The sequence below is a fragment of the Primulina tabacum genome, chromosome 6 (genome assembly GCF_025594145.1).
Source record: "Primulina tabacum isolate GXHZ01 chromosome 6, ASM2559414v2, whole genome shotgun sequence".
Classification (NCBI taxonomy): Eukaryota; Viridiplantae; Streptophyta; class Magnoliopsida; order Lamiales; family Gesneriaceae; genus Primulina; species Primulina tabacum.
This window is the reverse complement of record NC_134555.1, coordinates 13,173,664-13,197,626: the sequence shown is the minus strand read 5'-3', so window position 1 is coordinate 13,197,626 and position 23,963 is coordinate 13,173,664. Positions and strand designations below refer to the sequence as shown.

Below are 23,963 nucleotides of genomic sequence, written 5' to 3'. Positions count from 1 at the left end.
AAGAAATATTTCCTCTGCAGATTTAGCATCAAACGCTTTTAAATAATTTTTACCATTATCAAGAATAAAACATCTGCAGCCGAATATTTTGAAATAAGTAATTATACTTTTTCTTCCATGCCAGATTTCATATGGTGTTTTCATATGATTCTTATTAATCATTGATCTGTTTTGAGTATAACACGCAGTGTTTACTGCCTCTGCCCAAAACCTTTGAGAAATACCAGAATCAGCAAGCATTGTTCTAGCAGCTTCTTTAAGGGTCCGATTTTTTCTCTCAGCTCCACCATTTTGCTGAGGAGTTCTGGCTGCTGAGAGCTCATGCTTAATTCCAGCATTCTCTAGGAAAATTTGAAAGAGTTTGATTGATGAATTCAGTTCCTCGATCTGATCTGATTCGATCAATTCTAACTGATTTTTCATTTAAAAGTCTTTTGAAGAGCTTTATCAGTTGTGAAGCAGTATGGTCTTTAGATTTGAGAAAAATAACCCAAGTAAATCTTGAAAAATCATCCACGACTACCAAGGTGTATTTCATTCCCCCTAAGCTCATGACTGGTATAGGACCAAAGAGATCCATGTGCAACAGTTCTAAGCATCGGGATGAAGATTTACAACCCTTGTTTTTAAAAGAAGATCGTACTTGTTTACCATACTGACATGCTGAGCAAAGTTTTTCTTTTGAAAAGTCTATTTTGGGCAAACCAGTTACAAGTTCATGTTTACTCAGATAAGCAATGGATTTAAAGTTTAGATGACTTAGTCTCTTGTGCCACAACCAGGTTTTAGATGATTTGGAAGCAATAAAACAAACTGGTGCATAAGTTTGATCATTCCAACTGATTTTATATGTGTTTCCATAATGTTTGCCAGTTAGTATGATTTCATCAGTTGAAGTTTTGACTGAACATGAGTTTTTGTCAAAATGTAATGAGAATCCACTGTCGCATAACTGACTGATGCTAATCAAGTTATACTTCAGGTTTTCTACTAATAGAACATCTTTAATAGTAAAGTAACCATGGATAAGCTTACCCTTACCCACAGTTCTACCTTTGGAATTGTCCCCAAAACTGATATTTGGACCACTGTATTTGATCAGTTGAGATAGCATACTTGCATCTCCTGTCATATGTCGCGAACATCCACTGTCCAAATACCATATTTAGTTCTTGTTTGTACCTGTTACCTGCAGTCACACACATAATATAATTTGGTACTCATATCTATTTGGGTCCTGAACTGATTAATCCTTTAGGAACCCATACTTGGATTAGTCTAACAGGCTTTCCAGTAGCTGTATTCCAAATGGTTTTTCTCGGCTTTTGTGTGCTTGTGTGGTGTACGAATGATACAATATGTGTTTAGCTTTATTCAACTGATTGTTCAGTCTGTATCTCTCTGAACTGGCTTGCAGTTATAGTAATTGGAATAGCCATTCGAATAGTTTTTGTAAAATCTCTTTGATGACTGACTTTGTGAATCAGTTGAGAATTTTTTACTATAACCAATACCATATCTTTTGCCCTTGTTCATACTTTCAGTTGGATTTTCAACCAGTTTACTTGGCTCTGATTGTTCTTGTACCATAACTGATTTGACAAAGTGAATGTATTTCCCTTTGCCCATATTCAGTTTTTGTTGAGTATCATTGGTTGACATTTCATCTTGGTTACAGAACCCCAAACCAGTTTTATTAGTTACTGATTTTTGGGAGTTCTGTATATCAGTCAATGCAACAGATGATTTGTTCCTAGCCTGAATAAGTTCAGTTTGTTTTGAATTTTCAAGAATTAACTTCTGGATTAATTCCTGATTTTTGTTTCTTTCTACTTTTAACTCAGCAATTTCCCTTTTTAGACTCAACCCATCGACTGATTCATCAATTTTGGTTTTATTGTCTGTGGGATCATTTTGCTTTGCTTTAATTTCTTCAAATGATGATGCAAGCTTTCGATACTCATTTACCATGTCATGTAGTGTTAGAATGAGTTCTTCTCGTGTGAAATCATTTGAGCTGAAATCAAATACATGTTGGCTAGATGATTCTTCTGCTGCATCATTAGCCATCAAGCACTTTACTTCCTCATCATCACTAGAACTGCATGAGCTTTCTGGTTCTGACTCTTCACTGTCAGTTTCTGCCCATTTAGATTTGTTTTCTTCAGCTAAGAGTACCTCATGTTTCTTTCTGAAGACCTTCTTATCTTCCTTGGATCTTCTTTTGCGTTCATATGATTTCTTTCTTCTGTCAGTTGAGCCTTGACTGTCCTTCTTGGGTTTAGGACAATCAACAATGAAGTGACCTGATTTGCCACAGTTATAGCAGGCATTTGGTTCATCTTTGAAATTGTTCCTTTGGTATGGCTTCTGAAAGTTCCCTTGATTATTTCTCATGAACCTTCCGAATTTTTTGATGAATAATGACATAACATCATTACTCAACTGATCAGCAGATTTTTCGACTGAACTGATTTGTTCAGTTCTGACAGCAGCTAGAGCAGTTGTGGCTGCAGGGGTGGATGGTTCTCCTTCTCTGGTCTGCAGCTCGAACTCATAAGCCTTTAAATCAGCAAATAAATCATGAAGTTCTATCTGGTTTAGATCTTTGGACTCCCTCATTGCCATGGTTTTGACATCCCATTCCTTGGGAAGACCTCTCATTATCTTTAGTGCAATCTCTTTGTTAGTATACACTTTTTCAAGTGCATTTAACTCATTGATGACACTGCTTACTCTTTCATCATACTCGTGCATCGATTCTCCTGCTTTCATTTTGATGTTATCAAACTTTTGCATAGCAACAGAAAGTTTATTTTCCTTGGTTTGATCATTTCCTTCATACAGCTGGATCAGCTTCTCCCAAATTTCTTTGGCTGTTTTACACATCTTTATTTTGCTGAAAGTTACTTTTTTCAGTGTTTTGTACATAATGTCTTTTGCCACATTATCAAGATTTGTTTTCTTTTGTCTTCAGTTGTCCATTCATCTCTGGGCTTTTCTATTCTTTGTGGTGCCCCTTCTGTTATGGCAACTGCTGTATTTGCTTTTAGAATCTTCATGGGTCCATCAGTTATGACATACCACATGTCATCATCTTGTGCAGCCAAATGAGCCTGCATTCTGATTTTCCAATCATCAAATTCTTCTCTGGAGAACATGTGAATTTTGTTGAATGAAGTCATGCTGGCAAGTTTTTAGATAAAAAGTATTCAAGAACAAGATTCAACCGCTCTGATACCACTTGAAAGGATCGATTAACGTATCAAGAGTGTTTAAAAGGGGGGGTTGAATAAACACTCACAATTAAAACTGATCTTTTTCGAATTTTGAGTTCAGTTTGGTGAAAAACTGATTCTCGGAATCTTGTTGGTCAATGACAATCAGTTAAACTAAAGTAGTTACGGAAAATAACTGACTGAAAGATAGAATACGAAACTGAAATAAAATAGGCAAGGGTTGTTTCAGGATGTTCGGAGAATTTAATTACTCCTACGTCACCCGTTCTATCTCAAGGATAGGATATCCACTAAAAGACTTTGATCAAATACAAGAATTGTATTGACCCACTTCAGTTTGAACTTAACACTGCCAAAACTGAAACTCTTAGTATTACAGAATTTTCTCAGTGCGTAACTGATCTTAGCACTTTCGAATTTCAACGATTATTACAACTTGCTAATGAGCTCAAATTGTAGCCTTAACTGCCATGAATATATCAAGTAAGATTGAGCTGAGATTTTGACAGAGTGACAGCAAGCTTTTCGAATAGTGTTGACTCTATTTTTTTCTTCAGCTGTTCTTCTGTCATATTTATAAGCTTCTTTTCTCCAACGGTAACTTGAGATGAATTTGAATCTTTGTATCCGTTGATTATTCCTTGGACATTGTTTGCTTCATTTATTGTGATGCGACGTCTTAATTGCTTTCGCCGAAATGCGTTTTCCTAATCTATATTGATTGAAGTGCGGCGTTGCAATCTTCTATGTCTCTTGACGGTTGATTGTTTTTTCCCGAGATATGTTCAGTTGAAGGGTGCTTAGCATACGGCTGAATATATCTGTTGATCAGTTTCCAACTGATCAGTCAGTTGATCAGTTATTAAGTCCAGTTGCTGAGTTCAGTTTACTCGATCAGTTGGTTCGTATTTTCAGTTGATTCATATTTTGTCAAACCCCTGAATTTGGTTTCCAATAGTTTATTTCTGAGCGATTTGCATTGATACATGATTTGCCTGTTGAGTCATTATCTGTTGTAATATCTGTCTCTTCATCTTTGGGGAGAGGTCTTATATCTGTGAAGTCTGTTAAACGTTGTATACTGCAGTATGATGGGAATGAGATTGAGTTAGATTGTATTGTACTCGGTTTGTCTGATTTTGATTGCATTATCGGTATTGATATGCTGAACAAGTACAGAGCTACCGTAGATTGTTTCCAGAAAATTGTGAGATTCAGACCTGAAATGGCTGATGAATGGAAATTTTATGGTAAGGAGTCTAGAGCTAGAATTCCTTTGATATCTGTGTTGTCTAAGACTCGATTATTACAGAAAGGAGCATAGGGATTCCTTGTGTATTCAGTAGATGTACTGAAATCGAGCCCGTCATTGGCATATTTGCTAGTGGTATGTGAGTTTGCTGATGTCTTTCCAGATGAGATTCTAGGTTTGCCTCGAATCCGAGAAGTAGACTTCAGTATTGAATTGATACCAGGTACTGTTCCTATTTCTAAAACTCCATACAGAATGGCACCGATTGAACTGAAAGAATTGAAAGAGAGATAGAAGATTTACTGGCCAAGGACTACATCAGACCGAGTGTTTCTCCTTGGGGTGCTCCAGTATTGTTTGTTAGAAAGAAAGATGATTCAATGAGACTCTGCATTGACTATCGGCAACTGAATAAGGCGACGATAAAGAATAAATATCCTTTTCCTCTTATTGATGATTTATTTGATTAGTTGCAGGGTTCTTCTGCTTATTCCAAGATCGATCTGAGATCAGGATATCATCAGCTGAGAGTCAGAGATTATGATATATCGAAGACAGTTTTCAGAACTAGGTATGGCCAATATGAGTTTATAGTCATGCCGTTTGGTTTAACGAATGCTCCAGCTGTATTAATGGGTTTAATGAACCGTATATTTCAGAAATATCTTGATGATTTTGTGATTATCTGTTTCGATGATATTCAGATTTATTCAAAGAATATGATTGATCATGCTGAGCATCTAAGAACTGTATTGAAGATTCTGATAACTGAGAAATTATATGCAAAGCTGTCTAAATGTGAGTTTTGGCTGAAGCAAGTGATATTTTTGGGACACATTATATCTGGAGATGGTATTTCTGTTGATCCTAGCAAAGTTGAGGCTGTGAACAGTTGGCCTAGACCGACATCAGTACCAGAGATACGCAATTTTATGGGTTTAGCAGGATACTATCGTCAATTCGTTAAAGATTTTTCCAGTATTGCTAAACAAATTACTCAGTTGACTCAGAAGAATGCCCATTTTTTTGGTCAGAAGCTTGTGAATCCAGTTTTCTTGAATTGAAGAAGAGATTAATCAGTGCTTCTGTGTTGACTATTCCATCAGTACTAGTGATTTTGTTGTTTATTGTGATGCTTCTCACAGAGGAATAGGTTGTGTTTTGATGCAGCGAGGACATGTTATTTCTTATGCCTCAAGATAATTGAAACCACATGAGACTCGCTACCCGATTCATGATCTTGAATTGGCTGCCATCGTATTTGCATTGAAGATTTGGCGACACTACCTATACAGTGAGAAATTTGAGATTTATTCTGATTTCAAGAGTCTGAATTATCTCTTTTCACGGTTCAGAACTAAATATGAGACAACGAAGATGGCTTGGATTTGTTGAAAGATTTTGATTGTGAAATCAAATATTATCCGGGAAAATCAAATGCAGCAGCTGATGCACTGAGTCGTAAGGTATGTTCTTTATCCTTATCGACGATTGGTGTTTCGAATTTGATTGAAGATTGCTGTCTTTCTGAATTTGTATTTGAGACAGAATTGTCAACCTCTGAGATTATATGCCATTCAAGCTCAACCAGAATTGATGTTTCGAATCAAAGAAGCACAGAAAGTTGATCAGAATGTTCAGAACTCGATTTTGATTGTCAGATCAGGGCATCAATCAGAATATAAGGTTCTTGAGGATGTATTGTATGTGAATAATTTACTTGTTGTGCCAGATGTTTCAGACTTGAAACATTAGATTTTGACAGAAGTGCACTGTATTCGTTTGAGTATTCATCATGGTGGCAGAAAAATGTACAATGATCTGAAGAAACAGTTTTGGTGGAAACAGATGAAATCAGACATTGCAGAGTTTGTGTCCAGATGTTGAATTGCCAACAGGTGAAAGTAGAAAGGAAGAAACTAGGAGGTCTGTTGCATAGCTTATCGATTCCAGAATGGAAATGGGATCACATTTCCATGGATTTTGTTACGAAGCTACCACGATCCTCCCGAGGTTGCGATGCGATTTGGGTTGTTATTGACAGATTGACCAAATCAGCATGCTTTATTCCTTACAGAATGACGTATAGACATGACTAGATGGCAGAGATTTATGTCAGAGAAGTGGTCAAATTGCATGGTGTGCCGAAGTCCATTGTATCAGATCGTGATCCTCAATTTACTTCGCAATTTTGGCACAGTTTGCAACAAGCTCTAGGTACGAAGTTACATTTGAGTACTGCATATTATCCTAAGACAGACTGTGAGAACCCGAGATTTTACGATCCCAAGTAAATAAGGTAAGAAATATACGAGCTTAAAACTTAGCTTAATCTAAGATCAAAATACTTTCATTCTAATTATAAAACTTAAATATGAACATAGATTTTCAACTAGTAACTCGTGGAAGTAACTTCAAAACTCGGGAATGAGCTCAACCGGAAGCCGAGCTGCAAGTAACCACATCCATCTAAGTATTGTCACGAGAGGAGTAAAACCCCAGCTCAAGGACTCGATCTTTCAGCTCAAAGCAGCTCAACCAAACTTGTCCTAACAAGACCAAAAAGGGAGCTAAAGGTTGAGCTAAAGGCTTGGACAAATTAAGTATGCAAGAAATAACCTTTGCGTTAACCCATGAAGGAGCTGCGGGAGAAGCTAAGGGTTAGGACATATTGATGATGCAGGAAATGACTCTTTAGAAAATCGAGGTCACATTTAAGGAGTGCATGAGATTTTGAGCCACATTCATGACTAATCTAAAACTTGAAGAATGCATGGGATTTTGGATTTTCATGCATGAAACTTTGTACCTACATTATAAGCACAATAAATCCTTTCTTGGAGCCCAAGTTGGCGTGAATCTAGGAGAGGAGGAAGGTCACAAATTCACCTAAAATAGAGCATGAGGGCTGATGGAAAAGTATACCACAAAAGCACTCAAATTTCGGCTCTCCCCCACCACAAGAGTTCTCGGCCAATTCAACAAGGAGGAAGCTTTGTTCGTGCGGTTCAAGTGCTACAATTCTACGTCAAAGTGCTGCTGGTTTGAAGACGTAATCTTCAAAAAGTTTACGTCGAAATACTGCCTAATTTCCGAGACGAAATTCGTACCAAAAATCTGCAAATTCTGTAAGTGGGCTTTTGTTATATATTCGTTTGTATTTTTAAACCTGAATATATATTATGACATGCATGATTGTGTGTCTCCATTTTCGAAAATATGAAGTCTGTCCGTTTAAAATTTCGATCGATTATATGCTCAGTCTGTTATTCGAAATTCTTTGGTTCTGCTGAATCCGTCTGAAACTCTGATATCTGAAAACTCTGATACGTTCTGTCTCGTAAACTCTGAATTTGTGTTGCACTGTTACGATTCGAATTTGAAATGGGACGAGAATTGTAATTTTGTCTGGCCCCCATTGGTGGGTATAAAACCATGTTCTGGCCTCACCCCTTAGAGGACTAACATATTGGGGACAATTTGACCATGGAAATGAGATGAGTAACAGTGTTCTGTCTGTTTTGATATATTCTGTTCTGAATTGAAATGATCTGAATTGCTTCTGTTTTGTTCTGAATCATTTGATAAGTTTTGTCTCTTATTCGATTCGTTTCCGTTTTGTTAAGTTAAGAATATTAAGTTTTGAAAGTCTGTTAAAAGAACGTTTTAAGAAAACTAAGTTCTATATGTATCTTTGGAATCGATCGACTCCCACTTGCTGAGTGTTTCCCAAAACACTCACCCTTTACAAATTTCAGATAAAAATGAGGAGCAATTGGATGAGGAAGAGCAAAATGCTTTCTGGGGTTGGTGAACCGGAGATCAAGATCAGAACTCAAGATTTTACTTTTTTTTCGTTTCCGCTATTTGAAACTCTGATGTATTTTATTCCATTGTCATTGTAAGACAATACTTTATTTATGAAAAAGACTGGTTTGATTTGATACAAGGCTTTATTGTTTTCAATTTAATTGTTAAACAATGCCGGATGTCACCGATGCTTCGGACTCGGGGCGTGACATTTAAGTGGTATCAGAGCCGCCAGGTTCATAATCCCGCTGGATTTTGATAGGCAAAATTTGGCGAAGTCAAATTTTGGCAAGAGCCTAGTGTATCCCAATTTGAGTCCAACTTTCACCCGTTCTTGAAGTCTAACTTTCATCTGTTTCCTAAATTTCGAATAGACTTCAAAGATCTATCCCTTCGATCATTCCACAAACTCTGAGTATCGAAAAATTTTCCACGACAACTTTGTTTCTACTATTTGTGCCTTTCTATCCTTTATACGATTCTGATGTTTTACTTCCATTTTTATTCTAGGAAATGGCTGCTCCTCGTACTCGCGCACAGGCTGCTCTTCGTATGCGTCAGCTTACCATAGATAATCAAACTAGGGAGATCGCGACTTTGAAAGCGCAACTAGCCAAGGAAAGATTGGAGAAACAAGAGCTTAGTGAGATTAGACACATGCTTGAGACTGATGTGCAGCGATTGACTCATCATCTGGACTTGGCGGAGAGCCAGCTGTTGCAGATACCGACCGATTCCGTTCGCATCACACGCTTAGTTGCACTTAACAAGGAATTATTGGAGAGAGTGGAGATAGAGCGAAGACGTGCTGCTCAGGCCCGTCAGCGCCAGGACGAGTACAACGCCAGACAGGATCGGTACATTTCGAAGCTCCACAGTGCGATGGACAGACTTCAGGATCAGAATAACTACCTACATTTGGTGATAAAGAACATGGAGGAAGAGGAGGTAGCACCGATGGAGGTGGCCAGGGACGACAGTGCCAGCGACAGCGACGGCGGAGAGATGATCGATTAGATTAGCATTATAATAAAGTATCTGGATTGTAGTAAACTTGTGACTAAGAAAATAATATGTGTACCAAACTATTTTTAAACTTTCTATTATCTTATTGCATATTTAAGAGTGGATGAGTATCTTATTTAAATGTTTTTATAGGAAACCAACATGGACTTTCAAAGCATTATAAATGAACTTCAGAAACAACTTCAGGAAAATGAGTCAGAAATTAAAACACTGAAAGAAAAGAATGATGAACTTGAAAGAGATAACTATCAGTTGGACGGAAATAACGTGTGCATAATGGAGGATCTTCGTGAGGCCAGAGTGGAAGAGAAGAAACTACATGAAGACGTTAGACGTTACGCGGCTTATCATCTAGAGTCAGAGCGTCAGCACGAGATCACCAAGCAGGAGTTGAAGAAAGTGCAAGATAGGATTTTTACGCTCGAAATTCGGGAAAATAGTCTTCTCAAAACCCAACATCGTCTTCAGGAGCGGATTGAAGAGCAAGAAATCGATGAAAAAGTGAGCCAATCAACAATACAAGAACTACAGGATCAAGTAAACAACCTCGATTACCACAACACACAGTTGCAGAATTACATCGAGCATCTACAAAATGAGATGGTCAATATGGAAGAACTCATAGAACAACTGGAAGAAAACCCTGTGGAGGAAGAAATTAACGAGGCAGTAGGAGACGGAGAAGTAATAGACGAGTAGGGACAGAGAGTTCTAGAATAGGCTTCGATTGTATCTAGAAATATTTGATTAATCATTTTGAAAAATATTTGGTTGTATGAAAAATTTTACAATTTAATGAAATTATTTTGATTAAATGGCAAAAAAATTAATAAAATACCTGTTTATAGGAAATGGCAAGTAGACCACCCCGAAACAACCGTAACCCTCGTGGCGCCAACCAAGATGAAAACCCACCACCACCACCACCAAGAGTGAATCTCAGTCAAGAGGATATGATGGCAATAGCCACTATTGTAGCTGCAACGTTGCAAGGATTCGTGAACCCATTGGCTAACGCCATCCAACCACCACCTGAACCGCAACCGCGTGGGATTAAGTACCATTACGAATCTCTTAGAAGGAATCGATTTCCAACTTTTGATGGGAACCCAGACCCAGAGGTCAGCCACAACTGGCTCAAGAACGTCGAAACACAACTACATTTATTGGAGATACCTGAAGAACTGAGAGTGGAGGTTGTAACACCGTTTTTGGAAGACCGAACTAGGAAATGGTGGGAAACTGTGTCGCCATCCTTGGCAGAAGTGGAAGAAATCACATGGCAGATTTTTAGGAGAGAATTTTTGAAACAATATTATCCAGCTGAGTTTCGACTACAGAAGTTGAGTGAGTTCGAGAATTTGAAACAGACTCCGGACATGTCAGTAATGGAATACACTTCCCGGTTCAACGATCTAGGAACCTATGTCCCAACGATCATGTCAGGATGAGACGTTAAAAATGCATCGTTTCAAAAAGGGACTCAACAGTCGAATTCAGTCGGCATTGGCAGTATTCAAGCCAAACAATTTTTCGGATCTGATGGGCGCTGCGATGAGCGCAGAAACTGATATCAAGCGACGCGATGATGAAAACAAAAACAAAAGACCGATGAGCAGTCAATCTACTCAGAACAGTCCCAAGTTTAAGAAACCAAATTATTCAGGTGGGTCTTTCAAAGGAAATTCTGGCAGTGCTGGTAACACCGAAGGAAAGTGGTGTGATACATGTCGACAGAAACATGTTGGAGAATGTTATCGGAAGATGGGCGCTTGTTTTAAGTGCGGAAAGGTGGGTCATAGAATTAAAGATTGTCCTGACCACAAGGACAAAGGGACGGGGTCCAACAAGAAAAATGAAAACAAGACCAATGCACGGGTATATGCAATCACCTAAGAGGAAGCTGATGATACCAATGAAGTGGTGGCAGGTACTATCTTACTCAATGAAATGCCTGCTTATACCTTATTTGATTGTGGTGCTACACACTCATTCGTGTCTAGAAGGTTTGCTAAGAAGCTTAAACTCAAACATGATATTCATAGTGAACCATTAAGAGTAGCAACACCGGCAAGTAAAATAATTGAGACCCAAAAAGTGTATCGAAACTGTAAAATTTGTATCAGCAAACAAATTTTTGAAGCAGAATTGATTCAACTCAATATGGTTGAGTTTGACATCATTCTTGGAATGGACTGGTTAGCTAAATACCATGCCATTGTGGACTGCCAAAAGAAAAATGTTAGACTCCTCATGAAGAAGAGATTTTATTCCATGGAAAATCAAAAGAAAGAAAATCTATGTTATCTGCCTCACAAGCCTGGAAAGCCATAAGAGGAGGAGAAGAAATTTATCTGGCAGTGATCAATGAAATCAAAGAAGAAGAAGTCCCAAGGTTGGAGGATATTCCGATTGTTCAAGAATTTCCAGACGTTTTCCCCGAGGAACTACCAGGAGAGATACCAGATAGGGAAGTAGAATTTGAAATCAATTTGGTCCCTGGTGCTGCACCAACATCAAAGGCACCATACCGAATGGCTCCAGCTGAATTAAAGGAGCTAAAGGAGCAACTACAGGAATTATTAGACAAGAAGTAGATTCGCCCCAGTGCATCCCCATGGGGAGCCCCAGTGCTTTTTGTAAAGAAAAAGGACGGAAGCATGAGGCTATGTATTGACTACCGGGAGTTGAACAAGATCACCATAAAGAATAAGTACCCACTCCCAAGAATAGATGATCTTTTCGATCAGTTAAAGGGAGCCAAGGTCTTCTCAAAACTAGATCTGAGATCTGGTTACCATCAGTTGAAGGTCAAAGCAGAAGACATCCCTAAAACTGCTTTTAGGACAAGATATGGACATTACGAATTCACGGTAATGCCTTTTGGCCTAACAAATGCTCCTGCAGCATTCATGGACCTGATGAATCGGGTATTCAAACCATATCTCGACAAGTTTGTGGTTGTCTTTATAGATGATATCCTTGTGTACTCACGAAGTGAAGAAGAACACAAAGAGCATATGCGTCTCACTTTGCGGACACTTCGAGAAAAGAAACTATACGCCAAATTCAAGAAATGTGAATTTTGGTTAAAAAGTGTGGCGTTCTTAGGGCATATAATTTCTGAATTAGGAGTATCAGTAGATCTTAAGAAGGTAGAGGCAATCAAGGATTGGCCACAACCAAAGATAGTGACTGAAGTAATAAGTTTTCTGGGATTAGCAGGCTACTATAGAAAATTTGTGGAAGGATTTTCTTCAATAGCCATTCCACTCACCAAACTTACTCAGAAAAATTCGAAATTTATTTGGAATGAAGCTTGTGAAAAGAGTTTCGAAACCCTAAAGACAAAACTCGCATCCACACCAGTACTCATTCTTCCCGAGGAAGGTAAGAATTTCACTGTATACAAGCGACGCATCAAAGGAAGGATTGGGGTGTGTGCTTATGCAAGAGGGTCAGGTAATCGCTTATGCCTCACGTCAATTGAAACCATATGAGCAGAATTACCCCACTCATGACTTGGAGTTAGCCGCAGTAGTATTTGCGCTTAAAATCTGGAGGCACCATCTTTATGGAGTAAAATGCGAAGTGTTTACCGATCACCAGAGCCTCAAGTATATTTTCACTCAAAAGGAATTAAATATGAGGCAAAGAAGGTGGATGGAACTTCTCAAGGACTATGATTTGTCAATTAATTACCATCCAGGTAAGGCAAATAAGGTGGCAGATGCGTTGAGTCGAAGGAACCCTGGGAAGGTGAACTTAAATTCCCTATCAGTGAAACCAAACCTCCGAGAGACCATCAAGTTGAAGCAGAGTCAAGACACCTCCATCCTTAAAATTAAATAACAAATCCAAGAAAGAAAAGCTCCAGAATTTCAAATTGATGGAAATGGAATACTCTGGATGAAAGGACGATTGTATGTGCCAAACTTCGATGGAATTCGAGAAGAAGTGATGGCCGAGGCACATAAATCGAGATTTTCAGTGCATCCAGGAAGCACCAAGATGTACCGGGATTTGAAAAATAATTACTGGTGGAACGGTATGAAGAAAGATGTAGCTGTCTTTGTTGCTAAGTGTTTAGTTTGTCAACAAGTCAAGGCGGAACATCAAAGGCCTGGAGGACTTTTACAGCCATTGGAGATACCAGAATGGAAGTGGGATAACATCTCCATGGATTTCGTAGTAGGACTACCACGATCAAGACAGGGTCACGATGGGATCTGGGTGATCATTGACAGATTGACCAAGTCAGCCCATTTCTTGCCAGTACGATGAATTATAATTTGGATAAATTAGCCACTTTGTATGTGGACAACATAGTGAGGCTACATGGAGTTCCAGCGGGTATACTGTCTGACCGAGATCCGAGATTTGTGTCAAGATTTTGGAAAAGTTTCCAAAAGGCTATGGGAACCAATGTCACTCTCAGCACGGCCTATCATCCCCAAACTGATGGCCAAACCGAATAGACAATTCAAACCCTCGAAGATATGCTGAGGGCATGTGCACTGGATTTTTTCGGAAATTGGAGTGAACAAATACCGTTAATAGAGTTCGCCTATAACAACAGCTACCATAGCAGTATCGAGATGGCTCCATATGAGGCTTTGTATGGTCGGAAGTGTCGGTCGCCTTTATATTGGGATGAAGTTGGAGAAAAAGCTGTTACCGGACCATAACTCATTCAGTTAACCATTGATAAAGTAGTCATAATCAAGGAGAGACTCAAGGCAGCCCAGGATAGACAGAAGAGCTGGGCCGATCTAAAAGAAGACCATTAGAATTAGAGATTGGTGAGAAAGCTTACGTCAAGGTCTCCCCTATGAAAGGAGTAATTCGATTCAGTAAATCCGGAAAGTTGAATCCAAGATACGTGGAACCGTTCGAGATACTGGAAAAGGTAGGAACCTTAGCCTACCGATTAGCTTTACCACCAGACATGGTCAGGATACTTAACGTTTTTCACATCTCACAACTGAGGAAGTATGTACCAGACCCGAGTCATGTACTTAAAGTTGCACCACTGATGATTGAAGGAAACCTCGACGAAGAACTCAAATATGAAGAAGTCCCTATTCGAATAGTGGACACAAAAGACCAAGTATTGAGGCACAGGACAATACCTTATGTCAAGGTACAGTGGTCAAATCATACTGAAAGAGAGGCAACTTGGGAACTCGAGGAGAAGATGCGGTCGCAATACCCTCACCTATTTGAATGATCAAGCTAATGCAAGTTTCGGGGACGAAAATTTTAATAAGGAGGGAGGGATGTGAGAACCCGAGATTTTACGATCCCAAGTAAATAAGGTAAGAAATATACGAGCTTAAAAGTTAGCTTAATCTAAGATCGAAATAATTTCATTCTAATTATAAAACTTAAATATGAACTTAGATTTTCAACTAGTAACTCGTGGAAATAAATTCAAAGCTCGGGAATGAGCTCAACCAGAAGCCGAGCTGCAAGTAACCACATCCATCGAAGTTTTGTCACGAGAGGAGTAAAACCCAGCTCAAGGACTCGATCTTTCAGCTCAAAGCAGCTCAACCAAGCTTGTCCTAACAAGACCAAAAAGGGAGCTAAAGGATGAGCTAAAGGCTTGGACAAATTAAGTATGCAAGAAATAACCTTTGCGTTAACCCATGAAGGAGCTGCGAGAGAAGCTAAGGGTGACATATTGATGATACAGGAAATGACTCTTTAGAAAATCGAGGTCACATTTAAGGAGTGCATGAGATTTTGAGCCACATTCATGACTAATCTAGAACTTGAAGAATGCATGGGATTTTGGATTTTCATGCATGAAACTTTGTACCTACATTATGAGCACAATAAATCCTTTCTTGGAGCCCAAGTTGGCGTGAATCTAGGGGAGGAGGAAGGTCACAAATTCACCTATAAATAGAGCATGAGGGCTGATGGAAAATTATACCACAAAAGCACTCAAATTTCGGCTCTCCCCCACCACAAGAGTTCTCGGCCAATTCAACAAGGAGAAGCTTTGTTCGTGCGGTTCAAGTGCTACAATTCTACGTCAAAGTGCTGCTAGTTTGAAGACGTAATCTTCAAAAAGTTTACGTCGAAATACTGCCTAATTTCAGAGAGGAAATTCGTACAAAAAATCTGCAAATTCTGTAAGTGGGCTTTTGTTATATATTCGTTTGTAATTTTAAACCTGAATATATATTATGACATGCATGATTGTGTGTCTATATTTTCAAAAATATTAAGTATGTCCGTTTAAAATTTCGATCGATTATATGCTCAGTCTGTTATTCGAAATTCTTTGGTTCCGCTGAATCCGTCTGAAACTCTGATATCTGAAATCTCTGATACGTTCTGTCTGGTAAACTCTGAATCTGAGTTGCACTGTTACGATTTGAATTTGAAATGGGACGAGAATTGTAATTCTGTATGGCCCCCATTGGTGGGTATAAAACCATGTTCTGTTCTGGCCCCCATTGGTGGGTATAAAACCATGTTCTGGCCTCACCCCTAAGAGGACTAACATATTGGGGACAATTTGACCATGGAAATGAGATGAGTAACAGTGTTCTGTCTGTTCTGATATGTTCTGTTCTGAATTGAAATGATCTGAATTGCTTCTGTTTTGTTCTGAATCATTTGATAAGTTTTGTCTCTTATTCGATTCGTTTCCGTTTTGTTAAGTTAAGAATATTAAGTTTTGAAAGCTTGTTAAAAGAACGTTTTAAGAAAACTAAGTTCTATATGTATCTTTGGAATCGATCGACCCCCACTTGCTGAGTGTTTCCAAAAACACTCACCCCTTACAAATTTCAGATAAAAATGAGGAGCAATTGGATGAGGAAGAGCAAGATGCTTTCTGGGGTTGGTGAACCGGAGATCAAGATCAGAACTCAAGATTTTACTTTTCTTTCGTTTCCGCTATTTGAAACTCTGATGTATTTTATTCCATTGTCATTGTAAGACAATACTTTATTTATGAAAAAGACTGATTTGATTTGATATGAGGCTTTATTGTTTTCAATTTAATTGTTAAACAATGCCGGATGTCACCGATACTTCGGACTCGGGGCGTGACACAGAAGGACAATCAGAGCGGACTATCCAGACATTGGAGGATATGCTTAAAGCTATAGTGCTAGATTTTGGAACTAGTTGTCAAGATTCTTTGTCACTTTATGAGTTTTCGTACAACAACAGTTATCAGACGAGTATAGAGATGGCTATGTTTGAAGCGTTGTATGGCAAGAAGTGCAGATTCCCTCTCTATTGGGATGAAATATCTGAGGTACCTGAACTTGGACATGATATGATTCAAGATATGACTGAGAAACTGAAGCTGATTCCGCAGAGAATGAAGACAGCTCGAGACAGACAGGCCAAATATGCGAATATTCGACGTCGACCATTAGAATTTGAACAAGGAGACAGAGTATTTTTGAAGATTTCATCTTTCAGAGGCATTGTCAGATTTGGCAAGAAAGGGAATTATCTCCTTGTTATATTGGGCCGTATGAGATTCTTGAGAAGATTGGTACTCGTGCCTATCGACTTGCTATTCCGCCTTCTCTATCTGGTATACATGATGTCTTTCATGTATCTATGTTGAGGAAATATCTTCCTGATGCTTCCCATGTTCTTCAGCCAGACGAAGCAGAACTCGATGAAACTCTGAGTTATTTTGAAAAACCAATTCAGATTCTTGATCGTAAAGAAAAGCAACTTAGAACGAAGACTATTCCGCTTGTGAAAGTTCAGTGGAGTCGTCATGGCATTGAAGAAGCTACTTGGGAAACTGAATCAGATATGAGACAGAAATTTCCAGAGTTATTTCATTGATGTGAGTTTTCTTATTTAGCTTCTTTATATCTCCTTCTTGTATGTGATTTGATTGCCTGTGATTTTGGGGACGAATCAGATCTTAGAGGGGGAGAATTGTAATGCCTAAGATTTTATTCTGTTAATCTGAGATTATTAATTGATAAATTGATGTGATTATAGAAGGGCCACTCCGAGACCAGATTTGGAAAGGCATGAGGATTGTAGTGGTGAAATCCAGTAGGTATCGTGCACATGCGCGGAGACGAGGCGCGCATATGCGCGAGAAGCAAGTGCCGAGGCAGAACACCTCGCGCATATGCGCGAGACTAGGCGCGCATATGCGCGAGCATGTGTATTGTTCGAGTGCCCAGACAGTAGGTCTCGCGTATATGCGCGAGATGGGGCGCGCATATGTGCGAGCAAGATTATGGTACAAGCGCAAAGACAGTAGGTCTCGCGCATATGCGCCAACATGGGACGCGCATATTCTCGAGGTGGTGAGTTCATCATTTGCCGAGACAGAGAGTCTCGCGCATATGCGCCGGTGATGGTCGTGCATATGCGCGAGACGTGCAGTATGTATATTGAGCCACATGTCTTTTCCATGCATATAATAGGTAAATTTATTCAATCCCTTCAGATTTGCAAAGAAAGAAACCGAGAAGCCATAGAAAAATCCTCAAAACTTCTTCAGATTTGAGAATTTTGATTTTGTGAGATCCGACCGTCAGAATTTCATTCCGAGTTTGGTACCGTGCTCCTCTCGACAAGAGCTTCAAGAATATGTGCGTTTATTTTCTTTTCATCATGATTTGAAAATATATTGTTGAGAGAATCATAATTTGATCTATATTATGTGTTCCTGAGATTGTGGTAATCGTATAATCGAAGCCGGATCGAAGAACAGATATTATATGAAATTGTTATCATTTTCCAGATTTGATTTGATTGAGAATATACAGATTTGGTATTGGAATTGTGTTTATCGATCGATTATGAGTTGTTAAGATTGGTATCTATTGATATTATATTTCTGGTATCTCGAGATTGTGCTGTTATGCCGTCGAAACAGAATTAGATTGAGATTGATCAATTCATGTCTTGAATTGAGTTGTATATTGATGTTGTACTTCTCGAATGTCATTCTAGATTGGTATTGAAGATTTCAAAGACAGAACAAAGCCAAACCCCGAGAAAAGAAATGTATAAATCAATGTTAAATCGGGAAGATACGACTCGAGTCAGAGATAGCTTGAGTTTCCCAAAATCACATATTTTATTGTAATTGCTTTGATGTTTGCAATTCATGAGTTTGATATGCTTAGTCTATTGAGTTATAGCAAAGCATGTATAGAGTATTTGGCAGATGTGCCATGTCTTTGGCAGATGTGCCAAGTCACTGGACATTTGGTTTATATCGATGTTGCTTAGGAGTAGATCGACTCCTATTGTAGAGATTCGATTTAGAAGGCCAAAGTCTGGGAATAAGAACGTATAACCATCTAGCTGGAAAGAGTGGGTGGGAGACTGTTACGTTCTAATTCGAACCGGGATCCCTATATAAGAGTCGAGTCAAGATTATGAGTTAAAGAGTTTGATTTATTGCTTTGTATCGATTTATGCTTTCGTAGACTACGATGCATATTGTTTTATAAATGTTATATGCTTTATATATGTTATATGAAATGCATGTATATGTTGTTTATACTGGGAATATATTTCTCACCGGAGTTATCCGGCTGTTGTTGTGTTTGTATGTGTGCATGACAATAGGTGGGACAGGATCAGGGTCAAGAAGAGGATAGAAGATCAAGATTAGAGTGGAGATTCGGACCTAGATGTAGACCTGGTTTTCAACACTTAACATGTAGTGAATGAACACTAGTTTGTTATGACGTTCTTTTGTACAAGACTTGTACTTTTGATCATGTTATAGATATTAAACTTGATCTTGTAATTTGAATGAGATGGGACCGACTTGTTATAAAACTTGTACACTTGTTTATAAGGTGTTCAATAATTAAAAAAAAAAAAATTTACGCCCCAGTTTATTTAATTGATCCATTTAATCCCAAAGAAGATTAAGAAATGAATTACCATCCGGGTCCCCACATCAGCTGGAGACTGTGGAGACTGCACTTTTTGGCTTTGTTGGCCATGTGGTTTATCCGGAAGGGGAGATTATCATTCCATTGACTTTGGGCTCCCGGGATCTTAGGAAGACAGTGATAACAACTTTCATTGTGGATTCCCCATCATCATATGACATCATTCTGGGCTGGCTGGCTATGAATGAGCTGAGGGCCGTGGCATCCACCTATCACCAAAAGATCAAGTTTCTTGTGGGAGCCCGGGTAGGTGAAGTCCGGGGAGATCAACCTTCTTCTCGGAAATGTTATGTGGAAGCAGTCCGGGCTGATCAAAGTAAAACCAGGAGGGAGGGGAAGAAAACAAGAATTGATGAAGTAGGAGGGAAAGTAGTGGAGAAGGGTGAGGTACATTTTGTGGCGGAGGAAGAGCAGGAGGTTGTAGAAGCCGGACCAGGCCAGAAAATCCCGGTGGCTCAGGACCTTCGTACATCCACCCGAGTTAGTTTGATTAATTATTTAAAAACTAATATTCATGTTTTTGCATGGTCCCAGCAGGAATTGACAGGGATCTCACCCTTGATATCAAAACATCAGTTAAATATTCTCCCGGGATCTCACTCGGTAAAGCAAAAGAAGAGGCACTTTGGTCCTGAAAAAGGCAAAGTTATTGATAAACATGTGAGAGATCTGCTGAAGGCCGGCCACATTCAGGAAATTCAATTTCCTACCCGGCTCTCGAATATGGTGTTGGTGCCAAAATCTACCGGAAAGTGGAGGATGTGTGTGGACTTCCGGGATCTCAATAAAGCTTGCCCCAAGGACCACTATCCATTGACCCAGATTGATAAATTGGTGGACTCCACCTCGGGCTATGAGCTGCTGAGTTTCATGGACGCTTACCAGGGGTACAATCAAATCCCCCTGGCCAAAAATGATCAAGATAAGGCCAGCTTCATCACCTTGGGGGGTACGTTTTGTTACGTTGTAATGTCTTTTGGGTTGAAGAATGCAGGGGCCACTTACCAGCGGCTCATGAACAAAGTCTTTGAGAAGCAGTTGGGCCGGAATGTGGAAGTATATGTGGACGATATTTTGGGCAAGTCTAAAGAGGTTGCGGCTTTCATTACCGATTTGGAGGAAACTTTTGCCACTCTGATGCATTATGGAATCAAGCTCAATCCTGCCAAATGTATCTTTGGCGGGAAGAGTGGCAAGTTCTTGGGTTTCATAGTGACAGACCGGGGAATTGAGGTGAATCGGGAGTAAGTCAAGTCCGTATTATGCATGCCATCTCCTCGATCTGTCAAAGAAGTGCAGAAGCTGACCAGGAGGATTGCTTCTCTTTCTCTAATTATATCTCGGTCAGCACACAGAAGTTACCCTTTCTTTCAGGTCCTAAGGCAGGCCCAACAATTTGGATGGAATGAGAAGTGTGAACAGGCCTTTCAGGATTTGAAGATCCATCTTGCAGAGCTTCCTGTATTAGTAAAGCCGGAGCCCGGGAGAAATTGTTTGTTTATTTATCTATTATTTATCTACTACAGAGTATGCTGTCAGCTCAGTACTGATAAAGGAAGAAGGCTCTGATCATATGCATGTCTATTATGTCAGTCATGCTCTGAGAGGCCCCGAGCTTCGGTACAGTGAAGTAGAGAAGGTAGCCCTGGCCTTGGTTATTACAGCCCGGAAGCTGAGGCTTTATTTTCTTTCGCACCAAATCATTGTTCTTACTAATAGTCCTCTGGGAGGATTATGACTCATACGGAAGTATCCGGGTGAATGATCAAGTGGGCAGTAGAATTGGGCGAGTATGATATTGAATACAAACCCCGAGTGGCCATCAAAGCACAGGCCTTGTCAGATTTTTTATCCGAGATGGTCCAGCCCGATGAAGAAGAAGTATGGAGAGTTTTTGTGGATGGGCATCTAGCCTTGCTGGATGTGGAGTAGGGGTGGTAGTAATATCTCCCCTTGGAGAAAAGATTAAGCTAGCCCTGAGAATTGATTTCCGGGTAACTAACAATCCAGCCTGACTATGAAGCTGTTCGTACCGGCATCAGAGCTGCCCGGGAAGTTGGAGCTTCTCGGATCATTTTATACTCTGATTCACAATTGATTACACAGTAGATCAAGGGTGTTTATGAAGCTAAGGATGATAGGATGCTCAAATATCTACAGCTCATCAAAGCCCAGTCAGAAGTTTTTATGGATTGGAGTATTGAACAAATACCCCGGGAAGAGAATAACAAAGCAGATGCTTTGGCAAAAATGGCTGCTTCTTTATTAGAAGCCAGTACCCGGGAAGTATTGCATATTTTCCGACTAGTCCTCTCCTCAAAGGAAGAAATATTGCCAGCACCCGAGTACTCCTGGATGACACCCCTGATCAAATTCATTATAAACAATGAATTACCTAAAGACAAAGCTCGAGCCCAGAAGATCAAGAGAAAAGCTCTCAGGTTTGTTCTCTTAAATAATGTCTTGTACAGGAGATTGTTCCAGGGACCTCTATTAAAATGCTTATCTACGATGGAGGTCGATTATGTCCTCCGGGAAATTCATGAAGGGTGCTGCGGTGAACATCTTGGAGGAATATCTTTGGCCCAGAAGACAATGCTTGTGGATTTTGGTGGCCAAATATTAGCCAAGACTCTGCTCAAGTGGTCCGGACTTGTGAGGGTTGTCAACGTCACTCAAATTTTCAGCATAGTCCGGCCACTCCTTTGAAGTCTATTTTGGCATCTTGCCCCTTTGACCAGTGGGGTATGGACATTGTGGGTCCCTTACCAATTGCCCGGGCTCAGAAGAAATTCTTGCTTGTGGCTGTGGATTATTTTTCCAAATGGGTAGAAGCCGAGCATTTGGCCAAAATCACTGAACAAGAACTTTTAAAGTTTTTGTGGAAGAACATAGTGTGCCGGTTTGGAGTACCTATGAGGCTGATTTCAGATAATGAAAGACAGTTCCAGGGAAGGGAGATTACATCTTGGTGCTGGGAAATGAAGATTACTCAGTTTTTCACCTCTGTTGACTACCCTCAGGCTAATGGCCAGACAGAGGTGGTAAATAGAATTATTGTACAAGCATTGAAAACCAGGTTGCAAGGTAAAGGAAAGGACTAGGTAAAAGAATTACCCAGTGTTCTTTGGGCATACAGAACTACCCCCGGGCACCCACTCAAGAAACTCCCTTCAACTTAGTGTACGGTTCTGAAGCAGTTATGCCAGTTGAAATTCGGAAAACTTCTTCCCGGGTAGAATCCTACCCGGATAACAATGATCAAAGTCGGGCCATGGAGTTGGAATTGGTAGAAGAGAAGAGAGATCGAGCATTAATTCGAATGGAAGCATTCCGGGGCCGGGTTATGAAATCGTATAACAAGAAGGTCCGGATCCGAGACTTCCAAGTAGGGGATCTGGTCATGAAGAAAGTTAATCCAGCAAGAGATGTGGGGAAGCTGGAAGCTCGGTGGGAAGGATCTTACAAAATAACTCGGAGAGTCAGCTCAGGATCCTTTTATCTTGAGGATGCCGAAAGACAAGCTCTCAAGAGGCCCTGAAATGTATTTAATTTAAAGAAGTATTATGCTTGACATATGTAAATATTTGTTGGAAGATATAATGAAATATCTATTTTCTCAGAGAAAAGTGTTGTGTATGGTTCTTATATCTTAACCCCATGGCACTACATCCTGGCTCGGGGCACCACACCTCGACCATTCCCAAGTCCCGGGACATTCTCCCCGGCCTAAGGCTTCGTACCTTGGTTCTTAATAAGCCCAGGGCACTACACCCTGGCTCGGGGCACCACACCTCGACTATTTCCAAGTCCCGGGACATGCTCCCCGGCCCAAGGCTCCATATCTTGGTTCTTAATAAGCACAGGTGTAACACCTCTGACCGATTTTATAAAATAACACAGCGGAAAATTAAAAATTTACGTAGAGAGAAGAAGGATTTAAAATTTTCTTGATATAAAATATTTACAATCAAAAGTATATACATGATCAATCAAGTGTTGAATCAAAATACAAAATATCATTTTTGATCGTGTCAAAAGCTAACAAAATATCTTCTTCCTTCCATCTCTTGTATGCATATGACCCCGGCTCCAATAAACGTCCTGGCTCGTCGCTCTTATCTGCATCACATGAATAACTGAAATGAGTATAAAATTCAGCAAGTGAAACTCTTACATAACAATGGATACATATCATACTCTGTAAAATATGGCTTTGAAATCATTAAATACCATCTAACTCTTTAAACATGAATAATATAGTATAACATGAACATCACGATGGTATTTTCTCTTTTCTATGATGGATTGATATTTCAATAGTATCTCTGTCGTTGTACCTATATCCCATCGATATAAATCGATACTCTGTTGGGATATAAGCCTATGGTCGTTGATCAACTAATTGCATGCAATCTCTTACTATCTCTTTATCAATCCAATAAATCAATTTGAACTCTCTCTTTGGCATTAAATCAAACACTTTGAATACTCTATTCTTTTGTATCTCCTTTTACATAATTGAGACATAAAAATGCCTCTAATATACAACAAAGTGTATCAATACATAACATGAATCAAATGGAAGGGAATAGCATAGTAAAACATTGAAACACCTTACATATATTATCATGTGAGCACAAGGAATGAATTCCACTTACAACACTTGGAGCACTTGATTCTAAACTCTTGGTACAATTCCTACAACAATAA

General features: G+C 39.4%; 1 protein-coding gene across 1 annotated transcript; it reads left to right on the top strand.

The window, feature by feature from the left end:
• The first annotated feature begins 10,283 nt into the window (after positions 1-10,283).
• Positions 10,284-22,791, top strand: LOC142550056 (uncharacterized). Its single transcript, XM_075659298.1, has 7 exons — positions 10,284-10,448; positions 10,774-11,205; positions 19,260-20,483; positions 20,625-20,711; positions 21,360-21,905; positions 21,992-22,294; positions 22,390-22,791. Exons 1-7 carry the CDS (start codon positions 10,284-10,286, stop codon positions 22,789-22,791), a joined length of 3,159 nt encoding a protein of 1,052 aa, XP_075515413.1.
• Positions 22,792-23,963: the final 1,172 nt, after the last annotated feature.